Source organism: Oryza sativa, chromosome 5 (genome assembly GCF_034140825.1).
Source record: "Oryza sativa Japonica Group chromosome 5, ASM3414082v1".
NCBI lineage: Eukaryota > Viridiplantae > Streptophyta > Magnoliopsida > Poales > Poaceae > Oryza > Oryza sativa.
In genome coordinates, this window is record NC_089039.1 from 198,302 (window position 1) to 220,021 (window position 21,720).

The 21,720-nt window shown below is 41.1% G+C and overlaps 5 protein-coding genes across 5 annotated transcripts; 1 reads left to right on the forward strand and 4 right to left on the reverse strand.

Moving 5' to 3' along the window:
- Positions 1-2,814: 2,814 nt before the first annotated feature.
- Positions 2,815-3,460, forward strand: LOC4337541 (uncharacterized). Its single transcript, XM_015784915.3, has one exon. The coding sequence runs from the start codon at positions 2,987-2,989 to the stop codon at positions 3,194-3,196; it is 210 nt and encodes a 69-aa protein (XP_015640401.1). The 5' UTR covers positions 2,815-2,986; the 3' UTR covers positions 3,197-3,460.
- Positions 3,461-5,264: 1,804 nt separating this feature from the next.
- LOC4337542 (uncharacterized) lies at positions 5,265-6,779 on the reverse strand. The gene is made up of 2 exons (XM_015784916.3): positions 6,612-6,779; positions 5,265-6,045 (listed from the first exon to the last, which is right to left on the reverse strand). The coding sequence occupies exon 2, from the start codon at positions 6,021-6,023 to the stop codon at positions 5,481-5,483; it is 543 nt and encodes a 180-aa protein (XP_015640402.1). The 5' UTR covers positions 6,024-6,045; positions 6,612-6,779; the 3' UTR covers positions 5,265-5,480.
- Positions 6,780-7,327: 548 nt separating this feature from the next.
- LOC4337543 (uncharacterized) lies at positions 7,328-10,990 on the reverse strand. Its single transcript, XM_015782097.3, has 13 exons — positions 10,959-10,990; positions 10,808-10,870; positions 10,551-10,724; positions 10,337-10,468; positions 10,046-10,185; positions 9,605-9,691; positions 9,097-9,222; positions 8,542-8,688; positions 8,401-8,463; positions 8,184-8,285; positions 7,909-8,079; positions 7,733-7,812; positions 7,328-7,564 (listed from the first exon to the last, which is right to left on the reverse strand). Exons 1-13 carry the CDS (start codon positions 10,984-10,986, stop codon positions 7,495-7,497), a joined length of 1,383 nt encoding a protein of 460 aa, XP_015637583.1. The 5' UTR covers positions 10,987-10,990; the 3' UTR covers positions 7,328-7,494.
- Positions 10,991-11,513: 523 nt separating this feature from the next.
- Positions 11,514-15,213, reverse strand: LOC4337544 (uncharacterized). The gene is made up of 12 exons (XM_015782310.3): positions 15,046-15,213; positions 14,450-14,526; positions 14,189-14,342; positions 13,588-13,658; positions 13,284-13,385; positions 13,082-13,171; positions 12,913-12,987; positions 12,770-12,802; positions 12,590-12,652; positions 12,399-12,455; positions 12,224-12,313; positions 11,514-12,126 (listed from the first exon to the last, which is right to left on the reverse strand). The coding sequence occupies exons 1-12, from the start codon at positions 15,080-15,082 to the stop codon at positions 11,875-11,877; spliced, it is 1,101 nt and encodes a 366-aa protein (XP_015637796.1). The 5' UTR covers positions 15,083-15,213; the 3' UTR covers positions 11,514-11,874.
- A 1,801-nt stretch (positions 15,214-17,014) lies between these two features.
- Positions 17,015-19,073, reverse strand: LOC4337545 (uncharacterized). Its single transcript, XM_015782031.3, has 2 exons — positions 18,917-19,073; positions 17,015-17,593 (listed from the first exon to the last, which is right to left on the reverse strand). Exon 2 carries the CDS (start codon positions 17,563-17,565, stop codon positions 17,371-17,373), a length of 195 nt encoding a protein of 64 aa, XP_015637517.1. The 5' UTR covers positions 17,566-17,593; positions 18,917-19,073; the 3' UTR covers positions 17,015-17,370.
- Between the last annotated feature and the right edge of the window lie 2,647 nt (positions 19,074-21,720).

The window sequence follows — 21,720 nt, forward strand, 5'->3', positions numbered from 1 at the left end:
GATCTTTGAAAGTAGAATTACATTTGATATACAACCACTAGCTTCTATGTCTATACGTCCAATTGTATTTTGCGTACAATAGATTTTTAAGAATATGTTTTAGATTTCATACACAACTCTTACCTTGTTTTTCAATAGATACAATTATATTTTGTATAAAACTGTGTCAATTAATCTACATCAACACAATATAATTGTTAATGTGGTAGTTTGTAAACCTCAAGAGTTATCTCGTACTATAATAGGGAGATACTAATAACATATAGTCAGCAGAGGCAGTTTAATTAATTGCTGCAAGTGCAACCAAAACCATTGGGAGTGCAGGGCAGCATCAGTACAGTAGCAGCAGGGTCCCAAGGAGGAAGAATTTTGGTGGCATTTTGCGTGGCACAATGGTAATGGAAAGCATGAAGTAGTTGCCCCATCGCCATTCACAGCGACTGCCCTGGACCTGGACCTGGAACTGGATGGATGTCAAATTAAGTTGAGCTACAAAACAAAAGCTACACATTATGTGCACAGTACAACCGACTGACCATCCATATATCCATCCTATTCTATTCCTGCAACCAAGCTTCAGGATATATCACACATCTATAGAGTGTAGTATTTCACAATCTATATTGAACAAATCTCCAAGAATTTTATCCGTGTGGTGTGGTGTGGTGTGGCGTTGCTAGCTCCACCCGGAACTGAATTAAATTTGGTATCTGCCTAGCATAATAATGATTAAATAACCAGAAAGGTACTGGCAGCATAACGTAGCATCTGAACAAACTGAACTCAGCTGCTCGGTCCATCTTAATCAGAGTTTCAGCTGAAGAAAGTTAATCGATTTGTTAATCATGTTGTTAGATTCTAACCAAAAACTAAATGCTCAAGCCTGCTACTGCCAGCCGCTTTGCTTGACCTCTGCAGTATGCTTACGCGGATTACAGTTAAGAGGGAAAACAACAGGTTGGAGAAACGTAAGTGAATTAGGCAGGCGATCGATCCAGACGAAAGGTGGCCTGAGATTAGCACACTGACACGACATCTCGGCTGATTGCATGCGTCACTGAGCTGCACATTTTCCATCCTGATATCGATAATGAATGTACTACTGTTGTCTCTACTCATCTCACAAATGCAGTTGGATTATATCATCTCTTAAATTAATGGTTAGTTGGAGAGGCTGATGGAGATATATATCTTCTTGTGCAAGCAGCCTAGGCACCAAAAAAAGATTCCTTGCTTTACTCTCATCAATTCATCTATCTGATGATTTGGTTTAAGAACTGGCTTAATAATTTTCATCTTAATTTCCAGAGCAAAGGTTAAGTAGTTATGATTTCATTCAGATGAAGCAACACAGACCCGTCGATCACCACGAATGCGTCATAAAAGGGGGGGATTAATGAAATGGAACACACCATATATATATATATATATATATATATATATATATATATATATATATATATATATATAAAGGACAAAAATATATGGATGATGAATACTATGTTTTGCACTGGTATGAAAATGTCCATGCATTATTGATTGAGGTACTGCTTTTGAATGGCAGCAGCATATCCAGGTCACTCCATCGATTGTATTTGGTCATCTCCTCCTCCTGGACCAGCTACAACTTAACTTGATAGCTCAATCCATATGTTCCAGACATACTTGTGGCTTTTGGTTTCGTATCCGACCTTGATCGGCTTCTTTTTCTTTTTCAACGCACAAAAGTAAAGAAAAGAAAAAAAAATTTGTTTGATCTGTATATCCTGTTGCGCTGCAATTTTGGTCCGGCCATAGAAAGAAAAGGCTGAAAGCGAGACATGAAACACAAGCACTTACTAGAGCCACAAGCTTGAGATTGGTTGTAATAGTTCCCTCTATCTAATCCGTCCAAGCATCAAAAAGGGAGGAGCTCCTGCTGCTGCAGCTAGCTAGATAGCACCATCGAACAGTCTGTGCTCCTCTCTATTACTAGCAACTAATTAGCACACGCAATTACTACGCAATTAGCAGTAGTGCTCTCTTCAAATGCGTTTGAGCTTGTTCAGAAAGGAAAAGAAGATCGAGTGTCATTAGGTGAGCACTAGCTGAGTCAGGCTCAGGCATGCAAGAAGCATTTAATTTTTTACTAGTTTAGTTTGCTAGTTGAGCTCAGCATGAAATTATATATATTCATTCATTGTGTGTCCGTTATCAATAAATGTAAAAATAAATAAATAAAGACGAGCGATGGTACTGCTGCCTATTGTGACAGGAGTATATATGCTATATAGACAGGAGTCCGTCCTTAATTCCGGGTAATCAGCAAAATGATGACTTTGACGACCAAAGTAATCGCTGCAAGTGCAGGATGAAATCAATCAACGAGATATATAAGCAGATAATACATACACATATAGTAATAATACTATAGATTAATAGATGGGATGTGAATAGAGAAGTAGTATAGTAAGTAACAGCAGTAGATGGTTGCTGCGAGTATTATGTGGAGAAAGAGGAAACGGTAGCAATGAGTCGCAAGCAGCATGTGCAACAGAAAGCGAAGCCGCACCAACCGCATACAACCGGTACAGAAAGAAATATGGAATGGCAATGAAAGCATGATCAACAAGTGCAGTTGCAGTTGCAGTGTAGAGCAGGCACCGGTCGAATTCGAGCCTAATAACCTGCGCTTCTCTTCTCTTCTCTGCTGTGCTTTCCATCCATCCACTCCCACGAACCGCACCTCACCTTCTTTCTCTTTCATTCTCTCTGTACTGTACGTACGTTGCCAATACTAGTACAGTGAGTGAGTCATTTGCATCTGCATACCCTACCTTACCTGCTCCTACTACTGCTCGCCTCGCTTACTTACTACCCTCCTGCTCCTAACAACAACAACAACAACAACAACAACAACAAGGAAGCTCTATCGGGAAAGAAATAGGAGGAAGAAGGATTAAGGAAGGAAAGCAAAGCAAGCATTAATTAAAGGAAATTAGGAAGGATGTCAGACTGGGGGCCGGTGGTGATCGCGGTGGTGCTGTTCGTGCTGCTCTCGCCGGGGCTGCTCATCCAGCTCCCCGGGAGGCACCACTTCGTCGAGTTCGGCAACCTGCACACCAGCGCCATGTCCATCGTCGTCCACTCCATCATCTACTTCGCCCTCATCACCCTCTTTGTCATCGTCATCGGAGTACACATCACCACCGATTAATTTTTACTTCTTCTTTAGTTTCTTCATTTCTGCAGTTCGTCTGCCCTGCCCTCTGTAATCTCTATCTTCTTCTTTCTTGCTCATCCTGTCTTCTCCCCTCCTCCATATATATCCTACCTCATATTAATTCTACTATCTACATGGTGCTTCCTTGATGTTCAGCACATCAAACCATGCATAAACCAAGACTGTTTTAAATTATTACTGTTTTCTACTAGTATTATATATGCATGGGCAGTTGGCACTGCTATCAAATTCAGATCTCATAGCTAGCTTAATTGAGCAGTTTGGCACATATATTCTCCCAAATTTTCAGCCTCTACTCTTATTACTCATGTTATTATTATCATCTCCTGTATAAATGTAATCATTGGATGGCCTGTTCTCGATCTGATTCAATTAGCTAGTTGTACAGTTTAAAGGCGTGTGCTCAGAATCATCCATGAAATGGATCAACGCGATCAGTATTCGGTGGTGTAAGTGTAAAAATATATGCATGTATGTATGTATGTATGTATGTATGTATGTATGTATGTATGTATGTATGTATGTATGTATGACAGGCAAACAAATTAACACAGGCGTTGCAACAACATTTAGTTATAATAATGGATAACCACATCAAGCATAAAGTCGTTGAAGCGTAGAATCAGAGAGTCCATCAGGACAGGGAAATTGCAAGGCGCCAGTGCCATCAACTTTACGTTGACACTGCAAGTGCTAATGCGTAGTACGTCTCTCATCACTGCTCATGATCCATCCATCCATCCAACCACTCCATCTGCGTGTGTGTATATGTGTACTACTCTACTTTATACGCTACCTGTTTGTACTCCCAGCTGAACTGAAGTTTTATACCATTCTGTTTTCCCAACTGAAGCTTCAAGCTGAGGTTTTGTACATATGCAATGCACCACAGGCTTTACCTAGAGGATGAAGCTGACAAGCACAACAAGTAACTAATCTCTTGACAGATACCATACTATCAGATAGATTCCTGTTACCACTCATAGATTGATTGATCGAATTTTCGCACGGGGCCTTGTCTGGTCAGGAACGTTTACCGGCCATCATCTTAAGATGATAAGAGCAAGCGAAATGCTAGTCAGCCTCACTCACACCTTTGCCTGCCTTTTGGTTCCCTGCCCTTTCATCTGAAACGTCACGGATGAAAGCTGAATTATTTAATGGAGAGCGTTTATGCAACATCTCTTTCTTGCCTTCTTTTTTCCTCCATTTCTTTATACCCTTCGCTTTCTGATATTCAATACATTTGACCGTATATACGGGCATCACGACAGCCGCAGATATTTCACTTAAAAAGACCTTCACAAGTGTAAAATGGAGTATACATTACTTAAACATTAGCTGCAAACAGCACATGCACTAGCTTTCCATCTTGTACCTAGTTGATCAAGCTGAAAAAAATATTGGGCTTGCTTTTGTACTCCGTAGCTATTACACGCAGTGGATTATTTTTAGCAGCAACATAGACAGTATTATAGCAAAAAAGAAATCCAAGTTCCAACTCCTACACAGATGGAATCCATCTCTTAGGTCTCCATAATTACCTACCATTTCACAAGCAAAAACACTATTCTAGATTGTAAGCCAGGCAAATTAAGGTACTCCATCCAGGTGATTCTGATTTCTGAAAGACTAACATCTTAAACATCCATGAATGCTTAAGACTGACTGTAATAGTGCATTATGATATCAGATATCTACTTCTGAAACTACTACACCATAAAGTTCTTCGACATCTTATCTTTACACCAAGACATCTTGTTGGAGAAGCCAACAATGCAGTACTAAACAGTTACTAATGCATGCTCGCCTTGCTCGGTTACCAGTAAGAAAAAAAATGCTCAATCCCACAAGATGACTATCAATGGTTGGGTTTTAATCAGGGATTGATACCACAAGAAGAACCATGCTGCAGTAGCATAGCTAAACCACAACAGAAACCAGGGAGTAAAAAGCAGACGAGTAATAAGGGTTTTGCAAAACGCAAATGGCAACAGCATAGATTATGTATGGATAACGCTTTCACTCATGATACCAATCAGAGAAAAACACCCAGAATTCATGTTTCATTTTTACCCAATATTTGCAATACAGAATCCCTAAACTCAAGGATCTGTAGCTTCCTCACCTAGCCTGGTGCGATGCCATTAGAATTGTAGAAATATGTCTTAGGTCTCATCAAAATTCCAGGTTATTAAATCATCACAGCAAAGCAAAATCGTATATCAGTTCTTTCCTCATCACAAATCTTCCAGGGCTACTGAGCAACTTTTGTGTTGCCCCTTTGCCTCGCCAGGCGAACACATGCTTCAAATCTCTTGACTGCCTCAGCACACTTGAGTGGGTCCTGTGCATTGCTCACGTAACACTGGCGGCAGTTTGACCTCTCCTCAGTGCATGGCGTGGGGTTTTGGTACGGCAGCTTGAACTCCTTGTCACGCAGGTCTTTTGATTTCTTGATGAGTTCATCACGCATCCCAGCATGCTGCTTATCCAGCTTCTCCTGAACCTTTTCGCTCTCTTCCAGAACGGCACGGATGGCTTCCAGCTCTGAAAAAGCAGGTGGGGGTGGTGGAGGAGCAGGGGTTACGGGGAGATACATGGGAGGCTGCAGTGGCCAGCCAGGAGGAGCCTTGGGTTCAGAAGCTGGGAGTTCCCTTGAGTTGTCCTGGGGCTCTTGTTGATGTTGTTTGACAGTCTTCTTAGGCTTGGGTTTCCTGGTTTTCTTTTTGATCTTCTCGTCATCACGAGCAAGCTGGTCGATTAGCTTGGTGCTAATCTGGATGGTGTAGTCACCCATAACAGAAAGTTACAAACAGACGCTGCAATAGAAGTAACCAAAAGGAAACCAGGTTGAGGCATCAGCATGAAGTTTACTTAAGTAGTAACACAATGCAGCAAGCACATACACAGGAGGTATTGAAATGCAGTCGTAAAAAGCGCATGTTCATCATATATGTTAGCATAATACAATGAAGCACATTGTGCTGGTTGTATGTGAAGGAAGATGAGAAACATTTATACAGCTTGGTTGATACTGACAGAGAGTATGGAGCATAGAAGAAGAAGCTGTAAACTAGGCATGACTGTGTGCCAAGTTAAATCAGAGCAAACAGTGTAGTGGCATTTATCTTGATTTTTTTTATTTTAAAAGGAGGAGTCATCCCCTAATTCAAGATCATCTATCTTTGTTTCTTCGGCTGCCAGATCTGCCTAGACAATTGGCTATTAGGAGGATTCTTTGCATAAAAAGTGCATGTGCAGGAAGGTGGGCGAGAGATCAATTACCGGATTCGCGGCAACACCGCGATTCCGATGGCAAATCCTAACGTCCTAAAAAGTAGGTAATTGAAGGGATAGTTGGCGAGGGGATCGAGCGGATGCTTACCTGAGCGGTCGAGGTCGATGGGGCGACGCAGGAGAAAGAGGAACGGCGCCAGAGGAGGAGAGCGAGCGCGAGCTGCGGCGGCGGCGGCGACGACGGCGATGGCCCGTCGCCCTAGTTCGTCGCGGTTGGGGTTGGGGAGACGAACAGCTTTTCCTCTTCCTCTGCCCTGTCTCTGTGTCGGGCTTTCTACTTACTATTATTGGGCTTTTTTCTTCTTTGGGCCATTGCGTCTCTCTCTCTCTCTCTCTCTCTCTCTCTCTCTCTCTCTCTCTCTCTCTATATATATATATATATATATATATATATATATATATATATATATATATATATATATATATATATATATATATATATATATATATAGACTGAGACCTTTTCTTTTCTTCCTCCCAACATTTTTTTTTCTTCCTTCCAACATCTTTGTTATGGAGTTTTTTTTTCTCTAAAAACATTTCCCCCCCCCCAACCTTATCGTCGTCATAGTACTGTGTATTCACTCATGATATTTTCTTTGATTAATGCCATGCGTGATGCCATCAATTCCATTGTCTCTTGACATGCCAAGAGTTCAGAGGGACGCGGGAGCTCCTTAGGTAATCAATCATCCTATGATGAGGAAGATATGAATTTCTCAATACCGTAGATTAAAGAAATGCTGAAGAACATGGGTACAGTTTAGCCACTCGAATCTAGAACCAGCCACGACACAAACAGAATTCAATCTGATAGTAATTGATACTAATATAATAAATTTGTAGCAACATCAAAAGAGGTGTTCAGATTTCAGCTGCTCCGTTTCTTGGCCAAGCCAAACTAATACTAATCTAGTGGTACAGATTCAGTGATTCCTCCTTGTATAGGTCTAAGCCATTCCAAAAACACATCACGTTGATGCATCTGCCTTTTGCTTCTTGTCCGTCCCATGGAATTTCCTCCCGGCTTCAACCGCCTCCCTGTCAATCAGTTTAAGTAATCAACTTCACTTGTCGCATGGAATAACAAACACATACACACATGAGTTCCAAACCAATCATAACGACACCCTATATATGTCTATGTTAATTGCTAAACAACGGAGGAATTCATTGCTTTTCTTTGCTCACAGAGGAAGGCTTTACTACCTGAACGCGCTCACAAGCTCGCCGTTCTCTGGCTCAAGCTGCACCCCCTCATAGAAGGCATTCGCGGCTTCTTCGAACCTCTGTTGGTATCACCGGAACAACTTCAGCAACAAATATATAGGTAGGTAATCACAACTGCCTATCAGTTCCCAAACTTATCACTGAAATCAACAGACCTGCAGCAGGCGCAGTGCCGCGCCTTCCCTGTAGCAAGCTTTCGCCCAGTCTGGCCTCAGCGCTCGACATGCTCTTGCATCCTCCAGAGCACGTTCAGCTTGCCCTGCCCGTAGCCAGCAAAGGCTTCTGTTTGAATGCAACGTGGCGTCGTTTGGATTTAACTCAATAGCCTGAAATGTAGTTCCATTCCATTCTACTCTTTGAATTTGAGTTCATATGATAAACTTATGCGCCTTTTCTAAAAATACACGCTGTCTTGCGGTTTGGTTCTTACCTGTGTGTAGGCATCTACTGCTACTAGGTAGTCTTTATTTCTGAAGGCATCATCACCTCTCGATTTTGCCTCCAATGATCTCTCTTTTGCCTCAGATGACACCTGTACAGTGTCAGGAAAGCACCATTTGCAGCAATAGTTAGATCTTGAGTCTTACAGTTATTAAATAGTTGGAGCCTTGAAGATGAATAAAACTATAAAGTAAATTGCAATGCACCTCAACAAGTTGTGGTACTTGTAATCTGTCTGCTTTCTGAGTTGTAGCTTCCTTTACCTGTGCCTGCAAAATTTATTCAACCATTGGGATCGACAAAGAACTTGCAACTAGTAATAGATCATGAGAAGATTGAAGTTGCACCTTTTCCTCGACTGATTTAGTGTATTCTATAATTCCATCAATACTCCAACTCGAAACACCTGGAATTGGTGATGTCAAAGGTAAAAGAAGTTCCACAACTTCACGGTTATTCCTCAAAGCAGCAACCTGTATTGGCTTTAGTCCATCCTGTAGAAGAATATAATAGTTATTCAACCATTAGCATTACTTAGCTCTACTGCTACACCAAAATCAACAGTCATGTCCTTCAGTGAAATTATGCAGCCCAGTGCTGTTTGCTCAATAATAATGCAAGAAAGGACAGATGATGGAATTGCAAAAGCAGTTGCCAATCCAGCTAAACAATACACTACAGGGTTACAATAGTTATTCACTGCATAATGAAACGGTGGAAATTTTCAGAGTAACACATGCTGACCAAGAAAGGGATATTCATTATCATACATGGTGTGGAACAAACAGCAAACGCTTGACACCCTCTTACGAATCATTTTGACCAATCAATGCACATGAACCTGGCTATTGACATTTAAATATTTAATGATACACTGGAATTCTGATTAATGTACAACTTACATCATCACATGCATTGGGGTCACTTCCAGCTTTAAGTAAACAATTTATTATTTCCATGTTTCCACCATCTGCAGCAATATGTAATGGGGTTGCTCCACCAGCTCTGATATTCGGATGTGCACCTGCCTGTGTAGCAGATTATATGATCGGTTTTTTATACGAATCATAGATGTAAGGGGTGTAGAAGCAACAGAGCATCAAACAAAACCAAGAACAGAAACAGCATATGACAAAAGTAAGAACAGACACTTTGATCCTCTTATCAAAATCTTTTGATATAGGTAGCACACATATAAGAACGTGACATACTATGATTTGCCATGCAGCAATCTAATCAATAACACGAAAAATGAGCTTGTCTGAACCCCCATTGCACAAGCCAGATTACTAAACAAGGAAATATAGCATACAGAAACCATATGACCAATGAATGGCATCGAAGTGGATAATATCCTAAAGTAAAAGCAACAGATTTTGGTATTTTACTCTTGAAATTAGATTTGTGTACCTGAATTAGAATATCCAAGCATGGGAGGGAACCCGCTGCAACAGCAGACAACAAAGGCGTAATACCATCATCGTTTTCAGTATTTGGCTGCCAAGCAATAACTAGCTTCAGTAAAAAAGTTAAGGAAAGGCCACATGAACGGCTGATTGAAAGGTGGTTGAGTGCTAAACAAAGAGAAGCCTGTCCAATTCAAAGAAACATAATAGATACAGATGCTATTAGAACCAAAAGATAGCATCTTCTTAACAATAGCAAGCTTGAGAACCCTTGGTGGTTACTGTTAAAGTGTCAGTTGCTACTAGTATTTGACAATATTAAAAGGCGACATATTAAAATTTCAGCATAATGAAGATTTCTGAACAGAATGACTAGAAGCTCAGGTTCGTTAAATCAGTGAGATATGAAGTGAGATAGGAGATAGTGGATTTATTGAGGAGCAACCTTAGCATCGTGTTGAAGCAAAAGTTTGACTGCCTCTTGCTGTCCATGACCAGCAGCCCATATGAGGGGTGTGCCGGCATCGCTTTCTGATTCAACATCAACCCCCTTGGAGAGAAATAGTTTCATAAGGTCCAGGTTCCCTGCAGATGCAAACAAAAAAAAAAGGAGAGTGGTGTTGGACGCATTTATAGAGGCGTTGGCACAATCAAAATGGGAGAAAAAAGAAAAGAGTATAGACCATCAATCCATGGAAAGAATGAAGTGAAATGGCAAATAGATGATGAATTTTACCTATGCCGGCAGCATGGTGCAATGGCGTGGCTCCGAGGGAAGAAGCAACGGAAGGATCTGCTCCATGGTGAAGCAGATAGGTTACAGTTTGGAGATGGGCTTGGCGCGTAGCATGGATGAGTGGAGTTTCACCTGGTGGAGTGGATGTAAACTGATGGATGAGAGATTGTGAAGAAATCAGATGAGAGTAAGAGATAGTGATAGTTAGTAGTACCATCGTCGTCCTTGGGGTCGACGGGGAGGGCGAGGTCGGAGATGAGGAAGTGACAGACGTGGGTGCGGCCCTCGCGGGCGGCGAAGTGCAGGGCGGTGCGCTTGTTGGCGTCCTTGACGGCAGCAGCGACGGCGGCGACGCCCTTGCCCTCCTCGTCGAGCGCCGCAGCGAGCTCTGCAATGGCGCATGAGGAGAGGAGATGAGAAGAAACGCAAGGAAAGCAAAGGAGAGAGAGAGGAAGGCATGGGGGCACCTACTCTTGAGGGAGTCGAGATCACCGGCACGAGCCGCTTCGAGGAAAGCTTGCACCTTGCTCCGAGCTGCAGCCAATGAATTCGAAGCGACCTCAGACCTCAGACCTCAGTACTAGTACTAGGTCAACAGTTGAGTTGGAAGATGGTACTGTACCTGAGAGGGCGGCGGTGGCGTCGGCCATGGATGATGGAAGGGAGCTACCCGACCCGAGCAGGGGGGAATTGAAGCCGGAAGGGTGTTCCAGAAGCTTCTGGAGACGAGACGGGAGGTGGAGGTGGCGGCGTCGAGTCTCGAGTAGGAGGAGGAGGAGGAAGCCTCCCGTCCCGTCGCCTAGACTCTCCTCTTAGGGCTTGGGCCCATATAAACACGGCCCATATCTTCGGCTTTCTTTTTCTTCCTTCTCTTTCTCATCAAATCATATCAGGCGGCTGCTGTTTTGTAAGTTTGTTTTCTTTCATATTTTTTTCCTGTTATAAGATCTCTACTGGAGTACCAAATATCAGCATGTCACATACAAGATACAGTAGCACATCTTAACAGACATACCAAACGAATCATATACTGTATATCATACGAGATACAGTAGCGGGATCTTAACAGAAATTCCAAGCAAATCATATATCATATGACATATATACAGTAACAGAAGTCTGAAACGAATCATGGCCCTAAGCTGGATGAAATATCGGCATATGTCATACAAGATACTAGTAACAAAGGCAACCAACCAGTTGACTCGTCTTCATAAAATTAATTAACCAAGTACTAGTACTCTTGGCATTTTAAGTTAAAAATCTCGACATCAAAGACCAAGGTGTTGCCCTGGATGATGCATTCATGGCTATAGATAGATAGATACATAGGTGCACATGTTTTCCTCTCTTTTTTCTACAAAAATTTGGCCTCCTCAAGAACAAACGAGCCCAGCCCCGCACGTATATGTGTTGTTCCATCACATCACTGCTACTGTTATCTCTTCTCTCCTACTGTACAACCTAAAACTACAAGCAAAGCAATGGAGAGCTCCTGGCAGCACCATCTTTTAACTTAAATAAAAACACCTCATCAACTAACTCGTCGAACTTGCAAGAAACCCAAGTCCAGGAAGCCTCAGCCCACCAAATCTGCCCGTGCTTGTGTTTGTTCCTGTGCTTGTGTTCCTTCCTGTGCTTGCTCCAGTTGAGGATGAGGCTCCATTTGAAGATTCAGGAGATCCTTCCCTCATAGACGACGTTCTGGTCACAACACTCCGCTGCTGCTGCAAACGCCCTAATCCTTCCCTACTAGATGATGCTTTGCTCACAAAACCCCACTGTTCCTCCTGCAAAAGTCCAGCAATAGCTCGTTTCAATCATGGAAAGCGCAAGAGGAAACTGAAATTGCATGCAACAAAGTGCAACATCAAACTGAAACCACACCTGTGGCACCTCTGCCCTAGGTGATGGTTCAGCTGCAGGTGCGGTTGTCGGCAGAGCTGGAAGAGCAGTAGATTGAGGCAACGAAGAAACCTGCAACCAGAAACACATGAACCCAAGTCAACAAACTGGGGCATGTTCCGACCATGACAAAGCTGGGAAAAGTGCAAGCCTTTACCCTCCTAACAACTCGCTCTGAAGATCCAATAGCTGGAGGAACGGATGCTGCTGGGACCTGAAAATAAAAACATCTCTTCAGAATAAGCATATAGGAAAAGAATATGCTTATAGTTGAGGTGCAACTGGTTTTGTTAAATAAAGCATAGAAGAAGCATGGCATTAAGGAATCACTAGACCATTCAAACTTGCCTGGCGAATAGTGGCTTTCTGGGTGAACTCAACCAAGTCAGATATTCCATTAGCCGTATGATCCTAAAAGGATTTTAAGAAGATAGCATTAGGAGCATGTCGATGAGTTTGTTGGTAATATGTAGTGGTAACATGAGCTTCTACTTTTCCTAAAAAAAAAAACATGAGCTTTCTACTCACCTGGGTGTATTCCAGACTCACAAGCTTTGATTCCTGCATGATACAAGATACAAAAAATGTACACGAGTAATATTCAGTAAATAAGGTAGAAATCTGGATATTCAGTAAATAAGGTAGAATCTGTTCCGGTACGAGGCACATACCAGACTCCGAACTACAAGGTTAACTGATTGTAAATCCTCTTGGAAAGCACTCAGATCCCCATGGATGACTGTGACCTACAAGTCAGTCATGAAATGCCATTAGGTCGCCGAAAATGCATCAAAAACTATAAAAGTAAACACAAAAAATAAAAGGAAAAACAGTTCCAACCTCATCCCTTGTCCCTTCAATAATTTCTTGTGTTTCATCTAAACTGATATCCACACGATCAATCCTTCCAGCGAGATGTTTCCTTGCAGACTGAATAGTGAAAATCAAAGGCCAGTAAGATGTTTTGGTTGGAACAATGAAAACATGGAATCACAAGTAACACATTTGAGTTCAGCGTTGCTGAAAGAAGTTAAAAACTTACAGTGACATCATCTGAAACCTTGTCCAATTGGCTGCCAACTACATTGCAAGCATCAGATAAGCCACGCTTCGTGACAAACATCAAATCAGAAAGTTTCCAGCCCTGCAAATCTATGTAACTTTAGAAACTAGCTAGAACAGTGAAACAAGAAATGGCAAGCAGATAGGATTGTAATAATATGCACTTGCGTCCATGATCTAGAATGACGGACAGAACAATAAACATCAAGATAGCAACTAGAATAATCAAAGATTATGTCCTCCTCATTCTGTACTTCCATTGAGGTGAAAGAATCAAACATTACCTTCCACTTAATGTAGGCGTAGCCAACAGCCCCAGCAACAACCACCGCTGTTATAGTAAATGTACCAGGTCCTACAGAAGAAGGATTTACATGAATGTCGTTCAAGGACATTTGAGAAAGAATGTGTGTAACCTAGAGGGGCAAACATATGTAATTGTGTATGTTTAAAGGCAAAAGAGCATGATGAAAGTTTATTAGCAATTATAAAAACTATCACGTGTCCAAGAACCTTTATAATGCAGCGAATAATATAATGATAATCAGTAGTGCATAGCCAAGACCATGACAAATAATAATAAGGAAAGAAAAAGAAAAGAACATGTGAACTGAATCGCAAAATGGTATACTCTGTATATGAACAGACAACGCAATTGTAGCTCTGTCGAACATGTAGATATAAAAACAACAGACCAAGTCTGAAAAAAAAATCGAAAGGTAATAGAAATATCTAACACTCTAAAATCGCATTAATTCTTAGCAAGAGATGTCGACATCGGGGCATACACAAAGTCTAGTGTCATGTGAAATTTATGTTTGTATGATCTGTGACCCATGCATAAGTCTGTAACTAAAACATAGTAACTAGTCAGCAGGAACTTACCTGATCTAGCAGCATTGGTGACAACTGTAACAGGCCTTGATCCTAGAGATTGTATCTCCTGTCTGAGATGGTTGACCTGAGATAATAGCTGAGCGGTGTGTGTATCGGTGTTAGACGATGTATCTTTCCCTTCGTTTCCATGCTTCTTGACAAACTAGGGGGGAAAGGAATCATGTGACGGTGAGTTATAAGATATATAATCAATATAGCAGTAGTATTCTGGGTTGATAGTTAGGGCATGGAGGGGCAATAATACAATACCTTGGCAGCACCAGAAAGTACCTCCCCGGCACTAGGGAGTTTGGCATCACCACCTACAAGAACTGATCCAAGAATTCCTGCAGGCAAGCAAACAACATAAACATTGGTACCGAGTAAAACTAGTATAGTTATTTAGTGAAGGCGTAATTATACTTAAGATAAAAAGAAAGGCAGGATCAGCCTATGTACTGGGGAAGCCACTAAGTTGGGGGGGATTTGACAGTGGTGTTTCATGTAGCAGTGGGATACCCAGGTAATAAGTTCCCCTCTGGTTTGAAGCGAAAGCTTAGTTGAACTAAACAAACCCCGGCCCCGGCCCTAAAAGGCTAGATCAATCTATGTATTGGAATCTGGTAAAGCAAAATACTCCGTACAAGATGAGCAAATAAGTTGGGATTTGGTAGTGGTATTCCCTAGAAGTGGGAGGGATTGGTTTGGTAATCTATCTATGACTGCGCCATGGTTGCAAGTGGCATCTACTCCTATCTATCTATCAATCTCCAAGTCGAAAGTCAACCGGCTGGGCTGGGCGACGAGAAGCTAGCTAGGGCTGCGGGTGGACCTCAGGAGGGAGCAGACGGCGGAAAGTGACTCACCGGAGCCGACGAGGATGGCGACGTTGCCAAGCACCATGGCGGCGCGCGAGGAGAAGCCCCTCCTGCCTGTAGCTCTGCTTCAATCTAACGGCGGCGGCGGCGGCGGGGACGAGGGCGGCGACCGGCGAGAGGGAGGACAGATTAAACCTCTCGATCGATCGATCGACTACTTTTTTTTTTTCCCTAGACTAGTAGAATAAAGAAAGAGGAAAATTACTCCTACTTGTTTGCTAGAGAGAGAATAGAATACTGTAATTATTAACGGGGCAGGGAGGCCAAGGGGAGATCTCAATCTGAGACGGTCACCTGTTGAAGTTAGACAGTATATTACCCGTTTTCTTTTTTCCCACGCTCCCCTCTAATCCTATTTTTTTTACGACACTGCCACTACGTTTTTTTAATCCGTCCCATTTCCTTTTTATCACAAAATTGCATAAACTGCCTCAACTTTAATCATCCTTGTTTTGATATTCTACCTCGAAACCTATTTATATTGCAAAAACCAACACTGTCGCTTTGAAAATTGCTCATTCCCAAGCTAGATCGTGCTCATCTAGTGTGATTGCGTGATAAGTCCAACTCAAACTTGTTCTTAGCCAAAGATTAGTGCTACTTCCATCTCATCTCGTGACAAACAAGTCTCTCACCCAACCTAGAGTCGAGGAATAGCCCAAGAATAAACTCAAGTCGGACTCAGCTCGTAGCCACACTAGAAGAGCCTGACTTACATGATATATATGGTCAGCAACGAATACGCATCACAAGAAAAAAAGGGTCGAATCAACTACTCCCGTGTGTGAGGGAGAAATGTAGGGGAATATAGTATAAGGCCCTGTGTACTTCAAGGGGGTGAAAATTTTTAGCGTGTCACATCAGATATATGGATACACATTTGAACTATTAAACGTAGTCTAATAACAAAATAAATTACATATTCCGCATGTAAACTACGAGACAAATTTATTAAGCCTAATTAATCCATCATTAGCAAATGTTTACTGTAGCACCATATTTGTCAAATCATGGCCCAATTAGGCTTTAAAGATTCATCTCGCATTTTACACGCAATCTGTGTAATTAATTTTTTTTGTCTATATTTAATACTCCATACATATGTCTAAACATTTGATGTGATATGGTGAAAAGTTTTTCGTGGGAACTAAACATGGCCTAAGTTTGTATATGCAATGTACTATAAGAACATTGTTTGAGCCCGTAATTTTAGAAGTATAGAGCAAATAATCCACGTCAATAATACGTTGAATAAGCAGAAAAGATCACGTGTGTTATTTTCATAGTTGATAGTTTTTTTTTACTATCCTTTTATTCATGTCCAAGCACCTTTGGTTACTCACTCTAGACTGTTCTATTATTCCGCGTGAGACAGGGATTAGAAGGGATTGAGTAGGATTAATTCCGCACCTTAATCCCGATGGGATTAACCAAAGAAGGCCTTAGGATAAGTTTAGAGGCATTTTGGTAATTTGATAAGGGCAAATAATAATACTCCCTTCATTCGAAAGGAAAACAAATATAGTACTAGAGTACCATGAATCTGAATACTATATTAGGTTTTTTTTTTAAATGGAGTAGTACATTGGATTATTGTAAAGCATATTGTAGGTCAAACTACAAAGTCCTCGGAATAATAATATGGCATTGGCAATACCAGATCAAAGCTCAATTTGATGATAGATTGTCTTCATTAGATCAGTACCTTAAACCTGAATAATACTACAGCTTCTTGGAGGAGAAGGACCTTGTCATCTTCTTCTTCCTCCTTCCAGAAGAGGATATTAGTATACGCTTGTCCTCTCATAGCACATGAACCAAACAACCCATTCTTTTGTGTCCGGTTACAAATATATTATTTCATCCTTTAAGAAATAAATGTGAACATGTGAACTGCTATATGTCGTTGGGCTACTCAATAAAAAGGTGATTGATACATCATACAAGAGGGGGAATCTAACGTGATAATAGTCCCATAACATTGCTACACTTTTGTTGTCTTTTGCATACCCACACACAAATAGAAACCTTCAAGTTACACAGGTCATCATACTGTTATATGAACTTTCAGAAAATTAAAACTGCAATCCAACTCTGCAGCCATCATTCAGTCAAAAATTATTCCAGCCTATCATCAAAGCATAAGCAAAACCTAGTATCGAGCCATTATTGTACAAAACCAAGTGTCATCGGTTCAGTATAGAGGGCTAGAGGCGGACATGGAGCCAATTCTAAACCATGTTCTTAGGATCAAAACCAAGTGTCATCAGTTCAGTATAGAGGCGGACATGGAGCCAATTCTAAACCCTGTTCTTAGGATCCCGCGGTGGATGAGTTCCCAGCATCATTTTTCTTCATGTCTTCAAACTTATCAATGGCGACCTGCAGCTCATCTGTGCCTCCCACCGCTCTCATGGTGTAGTAATACACGCCGAGGACGAAAGCAGACAGTCCTCCAGCCACCACAAAGTTCTTGGTCTTGGGTGCCAGGCTGCCGAATCCCGCCATCTTTAGTTTGCACCGGTTGTTGCAGAAACTGAAGAAGAGAATGTTACAGAAACAGGAAGAAGTGGTGCCACACTGATGCCAGTTGACCTTTAGCCAAGGCACAGAGCTATATGGGATATATGAATTTAAACTGAAGATAGATATGGTTTGCTGATGTAGCCTCAAGACTAAGACCCTGTTTAGATGCGACTAAAACTTTTAAGTCCCTATCACATCGGATGTTTGGACACTAATTATAAATATTAAACGTAGACTATTAATAAAACCCATCCATAATCTTGGACTAATTCACGAGACGAATCTATTGAGCCTAATTAATCCATAATTAGCCTATGTGATGCTACAGTAAACATTCTCTAATTATGAATTAATTAGGCTTAAAAAATTTGTCTCGCAAATTAGCATTTATTTATGTAATTAGTTTTGTAAGTAGTCTATATTTAATACTTTAAATTAGTGTCTAAATACAGAGACTAAAGTTAAGTCCCTGGATCCAAACACCACCTAAACTAGTGTTTGTCTTTAAATCACAGTATAACTAAAAGTGGGAATTTGTAATACAAGTTCCGATTATACTAGAAAACACTCGAGCTAGTCAGTGCTAGAATATCAATCCTGGACAGAACCCATCTGCTACAAGTGCAGCTGGCAATGGCAAGTTCGAGAGCATAACATTAGCTTACTTAGCAGTGGGGAGGGGATTGAACCATACCAGAACATAGCCTAGATTGATTTGGACATGGAAAAGGAAAAGACTTACCTCACAGCAGTAAATTTTGAGAGATTAATAATTTTAGACCAAAGAAAGATTAGAGATTTAAACTAGGTTTGATGGTTGGAGTTTGGCTAGACTAGTAATTTCGGGTGTTTACTGTTTAGGGAGAGTATTTGATCTCCCTAAAATAAAAAATAAGCTATCATATTCAGAGTGAAGGGCCTTAGTATTAGAGCGTAGAAACTCATCATCACCTGTTTCAGCTACTGATGATGTTAGTACACTAAAATCATAAATATCTCAGAGCTCCTTTTATACTGGATTTATAGTGGTACCCAAAAACCAAAGGCAGTAATTGTGTAGAAAGCAAAGATTTTCATATTATCGGCACAGACAGGTCTCTGTATTGTTTTTTTTTGTTCAGATTCAGAGTTGGTTTGTAAAAAGACTCCCTCGCTCTAATATACTCCTAGGCAGAGTAGGAAATTGACTAGGAAAGGATGTAAGCAAACATCAGATCCATCGCAATAAACTTTGGCCTACACCATGCATGAGAATGAGATGAAGAAATCCCCAAAAGATAGATAAGGATGAGCAAGTCTCCAGATGAGAGATCCGGCTAAGTTTTTTTTTTACCTTTGGCGAGGAGGGAGGGAGGGCTGTTGGGGGTTGGTGAGGATGCGGCGGCGGAGGAGGAGAGAGTGGGGTGGAGGAAGGCGGCGCCAGGCGAGCGAGAGAGAGAGGTCTTCGTCTTCGAGGATGAGGAGGTCGGTTTCCTGTTCCTCCCACTCCCAGTGGGCCAATGGGCCTTGCTGGGCTGGGCTAAACTGCAAGCCGGCCCGATGAGATGAACTTCACCGCAGGAGCGCGCCAAGGCCAAGGAGAAGGGGGTGTTGCCGTTGCCGTGGTGGTCATGGTCGTCGTCGTCCATCTTTTTTCCAGTGGCGGCGGAATGGCCGCAGCAGTCGCAGCCTCCTCAACAGCTCTTCATCCTCGGCGGCGGATAACCGACCGGCTTCCTGCAAAAGATAGCAGGCTTCATCAATAAATAAAGAGAAGAAGTGATCGTTAATACGACTCATCAACGCATGCAACGACCTCAAGTACTTTGTTGACCCTTGTCTCAAATCTCACCGACTTTGCCAACTATACTACTTCAGATCAGGTTTGTTCATACTCCATCCATATGCATCCCATCCCGACAGGCAGAGGGGCGGACAAACATAACAAACTTAATTTGTGACGAGTTTGTTGAACATTAATTTTCTCCTCTTGTTTGAATATTAGTAATGGAGAGCAGTAATAATCACACAATATATAGTTCATTGACAAATAGAACAAAAAGTAACACTTTATATAGGAATATATCACAAGAAAAGAAGAGAGGAGATTGGTCGGCAGTGGCACAGTGGCAGGCAAGCAAGCAGAACAAGAGGCCGGGAAGCAGGCGCCCTTTCTTTTGGATGCATGTCGTTGGAAGCAAACAAAGCTTTAGCATCCAATTTCCAGTGATCCAGTCCAACCATGGCGATGGAGGAAGGAGAAGGCCACAGGAGAGCAGGATGTAGAAGATGGCGGGAGGGAATGGCAGAGGCCCGCTTCCCGCCAAAAGCCTATCTCTGCGACTCGTGTCTCCGTGTGCGTGTGCTTGCGTGCTGTTACTGTACTCCATACAGTACGCTGGTGAGGTGATGTGCGTACACATTTTTTTGGTGCGTGCAGCCGTGCACGTTGCACCCCACTACCATCCCTGCTTTTGCGCTAGTACCACCACATTCCTATGCAGCTCGTGATCCAGCCCTTACAGAGCTACGAGTACAATTTCCCCATCTTTGATGATTTCCCTGTGCCCCTTCGTAACTACTCCCTCCGAAAAAAAAAAAAAAAAAAAGGAAAAAAGACAAACCCTGGTTTCCGTGCTTAACGTTTGACCGTTCATCTTATTTAAAAAAATTATGAAAAAAATTAAAAAGATAAGTCACACATAAAATATTAATCATGTTTTATCATCTAACAACAATGAAAATACGAATTATAAAAAAATTTCATATAAGACGGACAGTCAAAGTTGGACACGGAAACTCGTGGTTTGTCTTTTTTGACGGAGGGAGTAGTCCATCCGTCCTCTAATATAACAAATTTTAACATTTCACTTGAATTGTTTAATCATTCATCTTATTAAAAAAAATAGAATTATTATTTATTTTATTTGTGACTTACTTTATTATCAAAAGTACTTTAAACACAACTTTTCGTTTTTTATATTTACACAACTTTTTCAAATAAGATAAGTGGTCAAGCAGTGCAAACAAAATATCAAAATCCATTATATTAGAGGATGAAGGGAGTACTCCCTCTATCAAAAAAACGAATCTAGGATTGTATGTCCAAATTCGTAGTATTAGGATATGTCACATCCAATACTAGGTTGGATTTTTATGGGACGGAGGGAGTACTCCTATACAGGCCCTGTTTAGTCCCTAACAAAAATTTTTCACCCTGTCACATCGAATATTTGGACATATGCATGAAGTATTAAATATAGAAAAAAACTAATTTCATAGACCACATGTAAATTGCAAGACGAATCTTTTAAGCCTAAATGCGCCATGATTTAACAATGTGGTGCTACAGCAAGCATTTGCTAATAACAGATTAATTAGACTTAATAATAAATTCGTCTCGCAGTTTACAGGCAGAATCTGTAATTTGTTTTGTTATTAGACTGCGTTTAATACTTCAAATGTTCAAATGTATGTTCGTATATACGATGTAACACGCCAAAACATTTTACCCCTGAAACTAAACAGTGCCATATTTGAAAGGAATATTTTTTTATCTATGATAGAGAGCTTATATTATATTTAAGTTCCAAACCAAATTTCCCTCCCATATTACATGCATACTACACTGAGGTGGTGTTTGGGAAGGAGGGAATTATGCTTTTGTGTGTTAGTCCCTACTTCCCAAACACCACCTGATACACACCACTATTTATTACATACTCTTTATTTTTCAGATTCGCAACTAATATGCATCATATCTAACTAAAATTTTTTTATATTTTAAAATGAATGAATAGGTAAGTGATTTTGATATTTCCAATACTCATACCCTACTATGAGAGTATACATTAATATGGTTTTTCTTAGACAAAACGATATTGTGTTTGATTTGTGTTATAATAGGTGTATAATATGGTCCTCATCGGATGGCCAAATGTTTTGGCTGATCAGCCAAAACTGCCTCTAATTCAGCTAAATTTCAATGTATATTGGTTAGCTTATTTTGCTTAAATGGCTGATCAGCCAAAGCATCTGGCCATCTGATGAGGCCATATATGTTCTACCACCATTTAGTTACAGTTTACAGTAGACTTAGGTTTTTTTAAATCACTGCTTGATTAAAACCAATAAAACAACTTATAATACCTTAAAGAT

What these genes read in the sequence shown, in the direction of transcription:
- LOC4337541 (XM_015784915.3), top strand. Translation starts at nt 2,987, where the DNA reads ATGTCAGACTGGGGGCCGGTGGTGATCGCGGTGGTGCTGTTCGTGCTG.
- LOC4337543 (XM_015782097.3), bottom strand. Translation starts at nt 10,986, where the DNA reads ATGGCCGACGCCACCGCCGCCCTCTCAG. An exon ending in TGATCTCGACTCCCTCAAGA is followed by an intron (nt 10,725 to 10,807) that starts GTAGGTGCCCCC and finishes GCGCCATTGCAG; the next exon opens with AGCTCGCTGCGGCGCTCGAC. An exon ending in CAGTAGATGCCTACACACAG is followed by an intron (nt 8,080 to 8,183) that starts GTAAGAACCAAA and finishes ACTACATTTCAG; the next exon opens with GCTATTGAGTTAAATCCAAA.
- LOC4337542 (XM_015784916.3), bottom strand. Translation starts at nt 6,023, where the DNA reads ATGGGTGACTACACCATCCAGATTAGCACCAAGCTAATCGACCAGCTT.
- LOC4337544 (XM_015782310.3), bottom strand. Translation starts at nt 15,082, where the DNA reads ATGGTGCTTGGCAACGTCGCCATCCTCGTCGGCTCCG. An exon ending in CACCAATGCTGCTAGATCAG is followed by an intron (nt 13,659 to 14,188) that starts GTAAGTTCCTGC and finishes CTTCTTCTGTAG; the next exon opens with GACCTGGTACATTTACTATA. An exon ending in ACCTTGTAGTTCGGAGTCTG is followed by an intron (nt 12,803 to 12,912) that starts GTATGTGCCTCG and finishes TGTATCATGCAG; the next exon opens with GAATCAAAGCTTGTGAGTCT.
- LOC4337545 (XM_015782031.3), bottom strand. Translation starts at nt 17,565, where the DNA reads ATGGCGGGATTCGGCAGCCTGGCACCCAAGACCAAGAACTTTGTGGTG.